General features: G+C 39.1%; 2 protein-coding genes across 3 annotated transcripts in view; both read right to left on the reverse strand.

The window, feature by feature from the left end:
• usp13 (ubiquitin specific peptidase 13) overlaps positions 1–9,083 on the reverse strand; it is a 35,072-nt gene extending 25,989 nt beyond the window's left edge. The window contains exons 1-3 of one of the 2 annotated variants that reach the window (XM_019880368.1): positions 8,642–9,083; positions 4,373–4,498; positions 1,951–2,011 (exon numbers count right to left, since the gene is read on the reverse strand). In XM_019880368.1, the coding sequence (XP_019735927.1) occupies positions 1,951–2,011; positions 4,373–4,498; positions 8,642–8,752 (298 nt within the window). In that variant the 5' untranslated portion in view covers positions 8,753–9,083. The remainder of the gene's footprint in view (positions 1–1,950; positions 2,012–4,372; positions 4,499–8,641) is intronic. The other variant, XM_019880367.1, reaches the window with a different exon arrangement.
• A 771-nt stretch (positions 9,084–9,854) lies between these two features.
• Positions 9,855–13,099, reverse strand: ndufb5 (NADH:ubiquinone oxidoreductase subunit B5). The gene is made up of 6 exons (XM_019880129.1): positions 12,957–13,099; positions 12,234–12,316; positions 11,893–11,959; positions 11,757–11,818; positions 10,678–10,784; positions 9,855–10,060 (listed from the first exon to the last, which is right to left on the reverse strand). Exons 1-6 carry the CDS (start codon positions 13,072–13,074, stop codon positions 9,940–9,942), a joined length of 558 nt encoding a protein of 185 aa, XP_019735688.1. The 5' UTR covers positions 13,075–13,099; the 3' UTR covers positions 9,855–9,939.
• Between the last annotated feature and the right edge of the window lie 57 nt (positions 13,100–13,156).

Consider the following 13,156-nt stretch of genomic DNA (forward strand, 5'->3'; position numbering starts at 1 on the left):
CTAGACCCCCGGTCCTTGCCAAGCAGCGTCATACGGCAATAGAAGTGTGTCAGCCCAGAGTTGGAAACAGGGTGGGTTGACAGGTGGCGGCAGCTGATGGGCCAGCGACACGGGGCGGCCCCACTGTAAACCAACTACCCTACGGGCCATGGCTGTGCATGTGCCACTTTGATTTAGAACAGTTACTAACCGCACATACACATAAATGGCCTATATTTAGAACACGGGAAGAAGGGGAGGAGGCTGATTAGAGCAAATATCTGACACCTACAGCAACAAACAATGACAGCGGGGGCATTTCTGACCACAGAAATTTTCGAAAAGCTACAAAAAGAATATTTTAAGCCATCATTTCATTCACTGTAAACATACAGTGCAGTACATAGCATGGCAGGGTATTTTCGTAAATCACTAATACGCTGATTTTATCCGGCTTAACCTTATGCTGCTGATTTTCTTTCCTTTTTCACCGTGATGCCTGACAAGGCATGCCTGCCTCACACTTCTGAGACTCGGGGTTTGAAATCTCGGCTCCAGCCGACCTGTGTGTGTTTTTTTCAGCTATTATACTTCTGCTACATCCCACATTCCAAAAGCATACACGTTAACGCGTGAATGTGAGTGCAAATGGTGGTTAACCTCCACACTCGGTGCCCTGCGATTGACTGGCAACCAGTCTAGCCTTACCCCTGGAATCAGCTGGGATAGGTTGCAGCTCATCTGCGTTCCTAATTACAACCACTAGAGAAAATGAATTGAATAGACGGATACTGGGTGAATACAGTATGAACTTCATTTAAAAAATATGAATCAACCAAAGAACACACTCCCAAACAGTCAGAATCTGTGTAAGTGCTCCTGTCACTGAACTATGGATGTTTGAAAACAGAATAAAAATCAAGAATTAAGGATCTTAATTTCGTCTAATTTCTTTTCACAAAATCTGCCTTGAAAATGAATTTAGAATGTTGATTAGGACTTGAAACACTACAGGATCAAAGCTTGAGGTCTCCCCAAGTTCCAGTTCAAATTTGACAATTGTAAAATGTTGGGCACCATTCAGATCTCCAGAAACTCAGCTTTTTAAAGATGTATAACATGTTCACACATGTACTCAGCTGACGACGTACATCAGCGATTTGTTTTGACAGATGACGGAGGGCCCCTCGGTGGGCCGTCCTAACTTCAGAGGGTTTTAAATAATTCTATTGTTCATCTCTTCATATTTTGGTTTAAGGACATATTGGTTCATATATTTAATTGAATATTACTTGAATTGAAGTGACTTGAATAATCATACATTTTGAGTTGTGATAATATTGAAATTATTGGGAGAGTTTATTATTTTGAAATCAAAATTCTTTCGGGCAATTTTTTTCATTTTCCCTTTTTCACATAATCGCATGTACTGTATTTGTGTAGCTTTTTGTAACTAGGTACACCTTTGACATTTGATTCTTTAATAATAATAAAAATACATTTTATTTATAAGCGCCTTTCAAAATACCCAAGGACACTTTACAATCAAAAGAGCAATAAAACCACAGCTAAAATTATAAATAATAAAAGCGATGAGTTTAAACTGTATATGCAATTTTAAATAGGTGGGTTTTAAGATGAGTTTTGAATATAGGAAGAGAGTCAATATTTCGGATGTCGGGTGGGAGTGAGTTCCAGAGTTTGACACTTTGTAAATAGAAATGCCTTAATCAACTCATCAGCAATGGATTCCTCACAATTCACAGAAGTCTGAACCAATTACTGTAACGGAATTGTAATTGATTACTATAACCATGTCGTGAAAATGGAAGAAAATATGAAATTGGTCAACATATTTGCAAAAACTGTCTAGCTCCATACAATTAATTTGCTATGAAACAATGAGCTTCATGACCTCATGATCTACAGTCCTCCATCTCAAGCCAAGTTGGTGACACAAACACAACATACCCAAAAACACTTTTCCGTTCTGTCGCCTGGGGATGGCTCCTCCTGCAGCTCCTGTGGGTTTCTGAGGGAGAAAAAGAAGAGAAACACACATACATACGCGTGTGAATGTGTGTGTGTGTGTGTGTGTGTGTGTGTGTGTGGGGGCGGGGGCGGGGGGGTCCTCATTAAATGAGAGAGTATTGTTTACCAAGCATATGAAGATGTTTGATTTTGACATAAGGTGGACACTTCAAATTGGTAGTTGGAAATAGATGCTGGCTGGTCCAGTAGTGAGGTCATCTTACAATTCAGGGGAAAACCCCAACCACCAAGTAGCAGGGTCACGGTCACAAAGCGAGTAGAGTGTTCCCCCGCTATATCGTGACTATACTATAATGCCCTCACATGGTAAAGGAAAGCCACAATCACTGATGTACTTCTCAGCAAATTACTGAATGCTGGGAGAACTGTAAAACACAATCTGCACACTCACACAAAAGGTGCTGCCCACTCCAATTCATACACTGAGTCACCGACATCATACAACGCTTCACCAACAGCAACGTCTTGAAGACACATGCTTATCTAACACAACACAACACAACACAACACTACATACAATATGCACAGCATTTTCTAAACATTTTATGATTTTTTTTTTTTGTTTTTTTGTTGTTCAAATACATTTTGTTTAAAAAGTGCCTTTTGGTGCCTTCCTGTGTGGAATTTTCATGTTCTCCCCATGCCTGCGTGGGTTTTCCCCTGGTACTCCGATTTCCTCCACCATGCCAAAAACATGCACGGTATGTTTATTGATCACTTTAAATTGTATGTAGGTGTGACTCTGAGTGTGTTTGACTATGTGTGCCCTGTGATTGGCTGGGATCCAGTTTGGGGTATATCCCGCCTACTGCCCGAAGATAGCTGGGATAGGCGCCCGCGACCCTCGTGAGGATAAAGTGGTTCAGATAATGGATGGGTGGATGAAGGCATGTTTTTATATGCTCTCTCTCAAGCATTGATTTTCCCCTACTGCGGGTGAGTCTGAAACAAACCCTCGCGGTAAGTGGTGGTTCACTGTATGAATTGAAATATTAAACTTCATTTTGAAGGGTTTAAACTATGTGTACCATCACAAAGCTACATTTCCATTTTATTTTTATATCGACTTACGAGAGCACCAACGTACAAGGTACAACAGGTTACAAGTCACTTGGTTGATATTTTCATGGAAGCGTGGAACTGTCAACGTGGAGAATATATATATATATAGAGAGAGAGAGAGAGAGAGAGAGAGAGAGAGAGAGAGAGAGAGAGAGAGAGAGAGAGGTCAATACACAGTGGCATTATTTGAAAAAATATCATGTTAGCATTTATTTACTTACATTTTATTCATATATATTCACTGTCTTGTCCTTTGTAAGACTGGAACTATTGGTACATCTTTTAATTATTCAACTACCTGTCCTCTGCAGAGTAGCAGGCAGGCATATTGTTTTTTAATACAGTATTCGGAGAGTTAGTAGTCCAGAGTTGTTGTTTTGTTTTATTGGTTAATATGTGTGAGCCTCAGTGCGTAAATGAAAAAAAACTAAATCAACATGGAACATGAAACATGAGAAAACCCAAGAGGCACCAGCTGGTTTTACCATCAGACCAATACATGTTAAGGTGTCTGTTCATAAGACCGGATGGACACAAACAAACTGAGGGTATGCTGACACACTTGAGACAAAAAAAAAGACAGCAGACACAGGAGCCTGCAGAATGTGAACAGCTGTTACTGTTTTGAGATCCAGGCATGAAAATAGCAGCTCTTTACAAAGCACAGCTTATCTGGGAGCAATTAGAGCCAGTGAGAAAACACAGCGGAAACTAAGGTCTCCAGTGCTCACTACCAACTCATCAAGAGAAACACGAGATGAAAAGTTACAGTTTGGGTCCTAGAGTAATTACATTTAAAACATTTTCACATCAACATACCAACACAAAACTCAGAATTTAACATTGGACAATAATCCGTGAATTCACTTTAAATGGGATATATTTATGAATCTTTTTTTTGAGGGGGAGGAAATATTCGAAATCACATGTAAAGGGCATCAGTAATGTTCACATGAAATGTTTGTTCAAAATGTAAACAAGTAATAAAGCACTTCTGAAGCTTCCTCTTATATTGCAGGTCAAATTGATGTGTGTTAATGTTTTTCTTTTACTGCTGGCCTGTTTTGTTTCTCACTTTTATTACATGCATTATTGTTGCGGGGGGGGTTACCGACATGTATTCCTTATATCGATAAAGGGGGGCAGAAATTTTGGGATGGTTACATTACATGACCCCATGAACAAAATATCAATTAAATATTCCATGTTTATTGAGGTTGATACAAGCTCACGCTACAATTGCTGACCTCTGAGCCACAGGGAATATACCGGTACTCACTTCTTTAACGTGTCGCTTGAGGTGCATGTAAACACTCTGGCCTGTTTTGCGATAGTGTCTCTCCACGTGTTCTCGTCCAAAGCCCAGGAATGTGTTCATGCACACATACAGGCCTCCCTCAGATTCCTACACACACACACACACACACACACACACACACACACACACACACACACACACACACACACACACACACACACACACACACACAAAGGAAGGGAAAAAGCAATCAAAATTAGGGATGTTCATTCGACTCAATTTATCAGTTTATAATTCTGATTAACTCCCTGTAGTTGACATTCGGGGTATAATGAAAACCAATTTGAATCAGAAAATCAGTTTGATTTAAAAGACGTGGATGCATAGAATTGAACGAAATCGTTAAACTCTAAAACATATCGAGATATATCTCAAACCGACTTTTATTAATTGATGCACACCCCTATTGTATCTATATAGAATGCAGTGTACATAATCCCTTTGAAGGAAATGCCACAATTACAGTACTGACAAGTTCATGGATATTGTAAAATGACAAGAAACACATTGCATCAGACCCTCTTGCACTGAGATGTATTGAATCAAATCGTAATCCCACTGTATTCAAACAAATTGAATCGTTCAACTTTAAAATGTACCGTCCTTGAATCGTACAACCCCTCCCCCATGTATCGAGATTTGCATATTTTGATCAAAATAATTTTCCGTGGTTCTGATCTCAATAAGCAAAGGCCCTATTATTGGATTTATTTAAAAGACCATCCTGACTGTGTTGAGTGTGTGTTTAATGCTTCTCTCAAGTTATTCATAATAACAAGGACAAGAGTTTGTGACGTAAAGTTACAAGATAAGCTAACAATTAGCCTAGCTTATTCAATTTATTCTATGGCTACTCTTTCTCGTTCTTTATATTTTAAGACAGTCTGAATACAGTAACTTGTGGAATTTTGCTACCGCTAACAGGTTAGTCTTAGTATTACAGTAAATGACAGACAGCTAGTTTGGGGGAGGAGATTCGTGACTGTCAGTCCAGATATTATCACGTGTATGGTGTACTGTGAGTACACCATTTAAAGATCGATATGCACAAACTTTGGGGTCTTCCACGTTTAAAAAAAGAAAAATAACTAAGGTGTAAAAAAATGTGGTGTGTCGTGCAGCCCACTTTAGACGGCAAATGACTTAACAGTTCCTCTCTTCAGACAAATATAAAATTCAGTTTCAAAATGTATTCATTTATTATATCATGTATTTGGTATTCAATTAACTCATTAAAAATAGTTAAATAAGTTCTTGTAAATACAATTTAAAAACATTGGTAAAATAAACTATTTTGCACATAGATCAAAGAGGAGGTCAACCAAAATCTTTCTTCATCGTACAGTAATATGTTCTATGAAGCCGCACAAGACTAAACACGGCTTTCTGATTAATATCGTGTCTGTGGAAATAAGAATCCAGCAGCAAAATCCTCAATTTTTTATCCATCTCAGGGGCGGGCGGTCATTGCTGTCAACTGAAAATGACATTACAATGACTAAGGGCTCAGTTAACGACCACTCATGACTCAGCTTGCAAATTTCAGAAAACAGATGACTGATAAACTGATAAAATTGTGTCAGTGCAGTTTAAGAAGCTGCGTGAAGTTCAATTGTAGTTGCCATGGCGATGGAAGCCTTTCATATGTTGTTCGAAAATTACCACAGTGCCTCAATTTGTGCATTACAAAAGGCTGCAAATTCAGCGGAGTGTAGAAGAATGTTTAAATATCTACATTAGAAGAAAAAAAGGTACCGGTATGCTAGGAAAAAGCTGAGGTTTCCGGGAAAATAAAAACAAACAAACAAAACAAAAACACAGTTGAAACACCACACTACAGGATAATCACTCTCAATAAACTTTAAGAGACACTCGACAATGGGGCCTTTGCTGACTTTATTCGGGATGGGGGAAATGCTCAAATTCAGCCCTCTTATCGGGATGCATGTATCCCTAGCTTAAGCCAACAAGGCTAAAACTAGCGTCAATCTGACAAGTCATTCATCTCCAAGTACTGCATGCATTTAAGATGAAAACACCATTATTGATTCTCATCCTACTTTTTCAGGTCAAAATAAACACCCCAAATGTGTTCCATGGATGTGATAAACCTTTAAGTGGCCTAGAGTGACATATGAGCTTGAACAGCACAAAGCTAAAAATAAAGCCATCCTCGGGCTAACATGATGAACTCCAGACAGCTGAGTCACCTTTAAAAACAGTTGAGTGAGCTTTGTTGTATTCTCAGCAAGGATGTTTATTCGGAATACACTTCAGTCATTGAGAATTATTGGAAGAAAACAAGTCTACAGTGTCAAATTGAATTGAACAGACATTGGGCAGAAAAAGACACTAAAACAGCGGGTGGGCAACCTACTGCATGGTGCTCCTTGTAATTTTTAGAAACAATTAAACAGTTGTAAACATACATTTAACCCATATAAACATCCACAGAGACCAGATACACCCTGGACAGATCACCAGTCAATCACGGGGCACATATGAGCAAACAACTTGATAAGCTCACATGCACATCTATGGACAATTTAGACTAGAGTCTTCAATTAACCTGTGCTGAGATTCAAACAGCAGACTTTTCATACAGCACCAGATCAACGTGCAGCCTAACTCCATACGTGTACTAGATAAATAGCAGCATCATATTTTCTCATCAGTTTAAAACGAAATGGCCAAAAAATGATTACGTTGCCTGCCCCTTATTTAGACATTCACTGAGCTGAGGTCTCACCACTTTGCTTTAAACCAATCGCAGTCACAATTAACTTGCATTAAACTACTTTTGGGGACACTAGATGTTGACCTACAATGTTGGTTTATGTCACATGGAAGTCACTTACTGTTACTGATATACTAACTGCATTTACAGTAATTTGATTGTTTCATATGTATAGCCTAGAAGTGTTTATCATAGTAATATTCGATATTGATAGACTACAGCACACACTACATTAATCCACGGGATTGAACATTATACTCTGAATAAATGTCACAATTACTTGCCATTACAGCAGAATACTGGCGGTGCTCCGAAAATCTAGATAATAGGTCCACACTTAAGAAATGTAAAAATTACTTTGAGTCCAGCAGGAAAGATTGATGAGACAGATCCTGGTGGTGCTGTTTGTGAAGGTCCCATTGGATAAAAATTGTCAAATTGCGAACAGCATCCAATGTACTAGTTTGTACAGTGGCATTGGAATATGCTGTTACTTAGCACAATTGACACGTTGAGTTACCGCCATACAAACAGTTTATCCATTTATAGCCTGAACGTGTTTCTCTACCCCAATATTTTCTGTAATCTGAGTTTAATGTTACAGATTACATCTTGTTACGATTTATTCGGGCTCGGTCTGCGCTATAGGAATGGAACACTTTTGGAAACCAAGGACACACCTGTAGATAAGATACTCATGGCGTTCCACAAGCCTCTATACTAGGGCCCCTGGTTTGTGACTTAACAGGATAGCTCCATAAATTCCTCGGTCTACATATGACATCTTGATTTTATGAATGGTTATAAAAATGTTGTCACACAGCTCAAAATGTCATGCTCAGTTATCACAGTGCTTATTGTTTTTTATTTGATTATTTTATATTTATGGCTTTGTAGTGTTTTTGTACCAATACTTACTATAATTAAGTCTTTGTGGAATAGACAGACCACTGCTCGTTTTGACTTACGAACAACTTCAAGTAAGGTCATTGTAGAAACTCAATAACCGCGTAAACTGAAGACCGCCACTGCAGTAGGTCCACAGGTTTTACATTTTACAGATTGATAGATAAATGCAGTTTTATATATATATATATATATACTGGATATAGTCACAGAACACAAGGCACACTCAAGTACCACCAGACTTTTAATTTGATGGTTTAATATTTGTGGCTTCCAAATGTTTTGTACTAATATTAAATGTAATTTGTTGTGTGATAGACCGATTAATTCAGATTAGATCACCGTCGTACAAATTTAACTCCGCCGTAAACCGAGGAACCCTGTCTCAATTTAAACGGTAACCATACAGGCAGGTAGTGGCTACTTGCACCAGCCGTGTGGGGCCTGACATAGTCAAGGAAAGCCTCTCCATCCACTCACCTGTCTCCATCTCCTCAAGTGTAAAAATCCATTCAGTTTCAACAATAAATATGTTGCAGGTTCATCTTCGGCCCTGCGCCCCGCAAAGGAATAAAGTGCGCACTTACCGGGGAGTCGAATGAGAAAGCGCACTCGCTCTTGAACACCCTGTCTCCGGTCTTGGGCACTCTGATGGTGGGCATGTACGGGACCAGCAGCTCGCCGAGGTCTGTAGCCATGTTGGCATTCCCACTCCTCGCAGCACAGTGCAGGGCAGCCACCGGAGCCGCGCGCCCTCAGAGACGAGGTTTGCTATTTTTAAAGTGGCCAACCAACACTACATTCCTCCGGCCATTGGAGGGAGGGAGAAAGCAGGGTGCGAAGGGACGGCGGCGGCGGGGGCGTGACGTTGGGAAACATCAAAATACGATAAAAAATGACGAATTAAGAAGACACACGGGAGGCGGGACGGTATGCTACAAACACTGGGGTTCAAGTGTTTGTCAGCGTGAAATGGCATCGCGTGGGAATATTTCTGCACAGGAGCCACTCCCACGTCTGGAGGTGATTCACGCAGACGCCCACGCTTACTACTACGCCGCGTGACGACCAACCCTGCAAGGAAACAACCAAGCATTTTACACCGTGCAACGATGAAAACACCATCACTCCATCTGTGGACACTTGATAAAACAAAATGCTCAAAACATCAATATTTTGCTAACGACATAAATAAAGGAATATTGATGCTTTGTCTTTAAACAGTAAAAATGTATAGTACGCTGATAAATTCATTCAACTCGGCCCTGCCCCACAGTGGCCGTCAGCGTTACTACAACAATAGCTGGTCAGGGCAACTCAACAGCTGAAGATCAGTTTCCCAACCTTATTAAAATGGAAAAATATCACGTCTCTCAGCCCTGGAACCTTCCTTACACTTCATTAATAAAACCACTACAACGAGGCAGTTAAATGGGGCATATCGTCTATAAGCACAGAGACCACTATCTGATGTAACATACCGGTACCTGTTTTATTGTTTTGTTTGGAGGGTTTTTTTCATGGAATTAAACGCAATGAACAAACAATAAAATCAAAATAATTTGTTGGAGTCTGAACGTGATGTAGTGCAGTTCACTCCTCACTGGAGAAAATAAAACATTGTTAAATGAACCCGATTACACCTGCCCCATTATCTTTGTAAAGCATGAAATTATTATGAAATGCTTAACGTTGTGACCTAGATGTGTTTTTTTTTTGTCCTTATAAATGTGAATTTTTCTCTTCATAAAGCAGTGAACAAAGCTTCCCATACAAAAACACACACAAATACACGATAGGTACACTTAAAGATATTTTTATTTAAGGGGGGAAAAATGTACAAACAGCAAGCCACACCAGCACAACGTACTGACAACAATCTGGTTCAGTCATCGGGTGTTGCCTTGGGGGTGGTGTCGATGAGCTCCTTGTTGACGGTCTCAATGTGGAACCAGGGGCCGTCTCCTCTCTGCCGCATGTGTTTCCGCACCTCAAGCTGTGCCAGCCTATTGACCACAGACAGACAGAACACAGACTCAATAAACAGACATTGACAATACAGTGGATCCTCTAAAGCCACATAAAAGGCTTACTATAAGACAAATGGAAAACAGACTGACTGGTCATTGCACTTTAAGTTGTTAACTTATTTGTATAATAGTGCGTGTATTCGTGTTTGTAGTTATATTCTACTGCAAATTATTTAACAAGTCTTACTACTTAACTGTACTACCTCTTAAAATCTGTAAAATTCTATAAAAACAGAACTAGGTGTCTGCCACATTCTAATCCTTTACATTTATAAATTACAATTCTGTAGAGAAGTTACATTATTTCACGCCTATTGTTCAATGAAAAATTGTAGGTCCTGACATAGATTCACTTAACATATTCAGAAATAGTTCCTCATTTAAAATTTTATGATCTTGATAATTACAATTTTTTTTAAAAACTGAGAAACATGAGTATTACATTCAATTCAACAATTCAAATGTTAAAATGCCTGCGACCCTCATGAGGATAAGCAGAACAGAATGCATGGATGGGTGGATGGATTGTATTAACTGAGATTCAGTTGAAAATAGCTACTTGCAAAACAATGAAAAATTGTGGTTCCGCCTACCTCATGTCTGCCTTCTCTTTTTCTATATGGATCGCAGCCATCATCTTTTCGTAGTCCTTCACTGGGGAGTCAAACATGTTTCGAGAAATCCACCTAGTGATGGGGTGCTGTAATAGCAGGGGAAATAATGTTTACATGGCATTAGATCATTACAGCATTCTGTTACATGATATTAAAGAATAACAGTAACTACAGTGACAAATCCCTGCCATGAACAGCAAAATCTACATATAATTGGCGCACCCCCATTTTTTTTGTTGTCAATAATTGCCAATATGAATGCTTAAAGCATAACTATAACCCAAGCTATGATCCCAGAATACTTTAGCTTAATTTCAAACACATGTTACATTAACCTAAAACATAAATGGCTGAGAGATTACCTGATTTTGAAACAACGCAACGCAATCGCAATGACGTTGGCATGTCAAGTGTTCCTATTAGCTGGGCTTTGGTGCCATCTTGTGGCAGGTTAGGGCATTGTAGAAAAAAGCAAAACTATCCAGAAAACCACAAAATAAGCACTGGGTTTTTTTTTGCAAATAAAGGAGAATGGGTCCCAAAATAATTACGTGAACAAGTGAATTTACAAATATTGAACTATGCACATGTGGGGAATTATTGTAAATTGAAAAAAAATAATTTGACTACATTGTACATTATCATGGCTATTTGGGAGTTCAATCTAAGAGTGGTAATACTAACTCCGAGTTAGGGTTTGAGGCTCATAATGTCAGCACACTTTAAAGATATAGAAAAATATTTTTTATGAATTTTGATGAAATAGTGATATACAGTAGTCCCTTGTTCATTGCAGCGATAACAACCCAGAACCCCTTGTGACTGACAATAATTGGCCAAGTCACAAATATATTACTCATACATTATGTTTTAAAGTCATGTTCTGATTACTTTTTCCCACACTCCTGTCAATATTTTATCATAGGACTGGAGCAATCAAATATATTTAGAATCGATTGTTATATCGATCACCTTATCATTTATTGCAGGTATTATTTTCATCCACAAATTATAGGAAGACCGCCACAATGTATTATGTTGCGGAAGCAGCTACATACCTTGTAGTATTCCCAGTGCTCAGGTTCATAACCCTCAGGGGTTTCCACCAGCTCCGCTTCACCTTCACAACACAATCACGCACAATTATAGTCCAGAATGAAAATTGGGTTGAATCCAAGGTGTTGGATCACTCACCAATGAAGAGATTCACAGATGTGACAATTATTGCCACTGGAATACCAGTCAGCAGGACATAGTATTTCTAAGTGGAAAAGAAGAAATTGTCATTTGTGGTCGTCTGTATGAATATGAATTGGAAATTTGCCAATTTGGCAACACTAAGTAGTAGTAAACACATGTTTCGTACAACACTCTGGCTCTGTCATCATGGTAATGAAAGTGTGTGACAAGATGGATATTAAGTGTAAAGTAAATCTTCATTCTCTGTGTGCATTTTGAAACAAGAATGTCAGGGACCTTTCATAAGACACCTTTTAGATGGTGAAAATTACATAAAAGGTCTCCTTTAAACTCACCAATAGACGCAGAAATCTCTTGTCATAGTACTCAGTTGGTTTGATGACAAACATTTTCTTCCCATGACCCCAACGGACAGCCACTGAAAAACACAAGAGTTTAAGTAGTGAACATGGACCTAAGGGCTTAATTATACTGCGTGAGACTAGGCAGGTCAGTGAGTGCTTCAGTGTTCTGAGGCTCAGCGTTTGAATCTCTGCTCCCGCCACTTTATTTGGCTTGTGGATGAACATGGCGTTTCTTAGACTTCTTTTCAAATTCCAAAAACATGAATAATCAGGCCAAGATGTCCCCCTGTTTTCTCCCAAAGTCAGCTGGTGTAGGCTACAGCTCAGTAACAACCTCATTGAAGACAAGCACTATACAGAAAGTGAGTGGATGTGGGAGAATATTTAAAGTGAGCTCGGACATTATCCTTGTTTTATTTTCTTACACAAAACTCTTACTGACATAATGACGTCTAATCAAGTTACATTTTCAAGTCAGTTTTACAGATGTAGAAAACTTGGGCATGAATTATGTCACAAAAATTTTTCAGGTGCATCTACGTATGTAATAAAGATTCAGTTGATTCAAAGTATTATTTCATATTGACTGCATTGCAAATTGTGCCAGCTAGCTATCATTAGCATGCTAACAAAACCTTTCACAAGGTCACAAGAAGAAACGACAAGCTCCTCTCACAAAATTCCAACGGTTGACTGAGTCGTGGTGTCACACACCTTTTTCCGTCCGTGGTATTGTTCGAGCAAGTAAATTTGTCGCCGCATTTCCAGTTTTCAGTGGACTCAGTCTGGCTGCGATTCCAGCAGCAGACCTGAGTAGACTCATACCCACCATGGCTACTGTGGGATGACGCCTCAACAAAACACGCTGTGATTCGCTGTTGAAAGACATTGAAGCGAAAGTCGCCATAATTAGA

This window comes from Hippocampus comes, unplaced genomic scaffold (genome assembly GCF_001891065.2).
Source record: "Hippocampus comes isolate QL1 unplaced genomic scaffold, H_comes_QL1_v1.1 scaffold151, whole genome shotgun sequence".
Classification (NCBI taxonomy): Eukaryota; Metazoa; Chordata; class Actinopteri; order Syngnathiformes; family Syngnathidae; genus Hippocampus; species Hippocampus comes.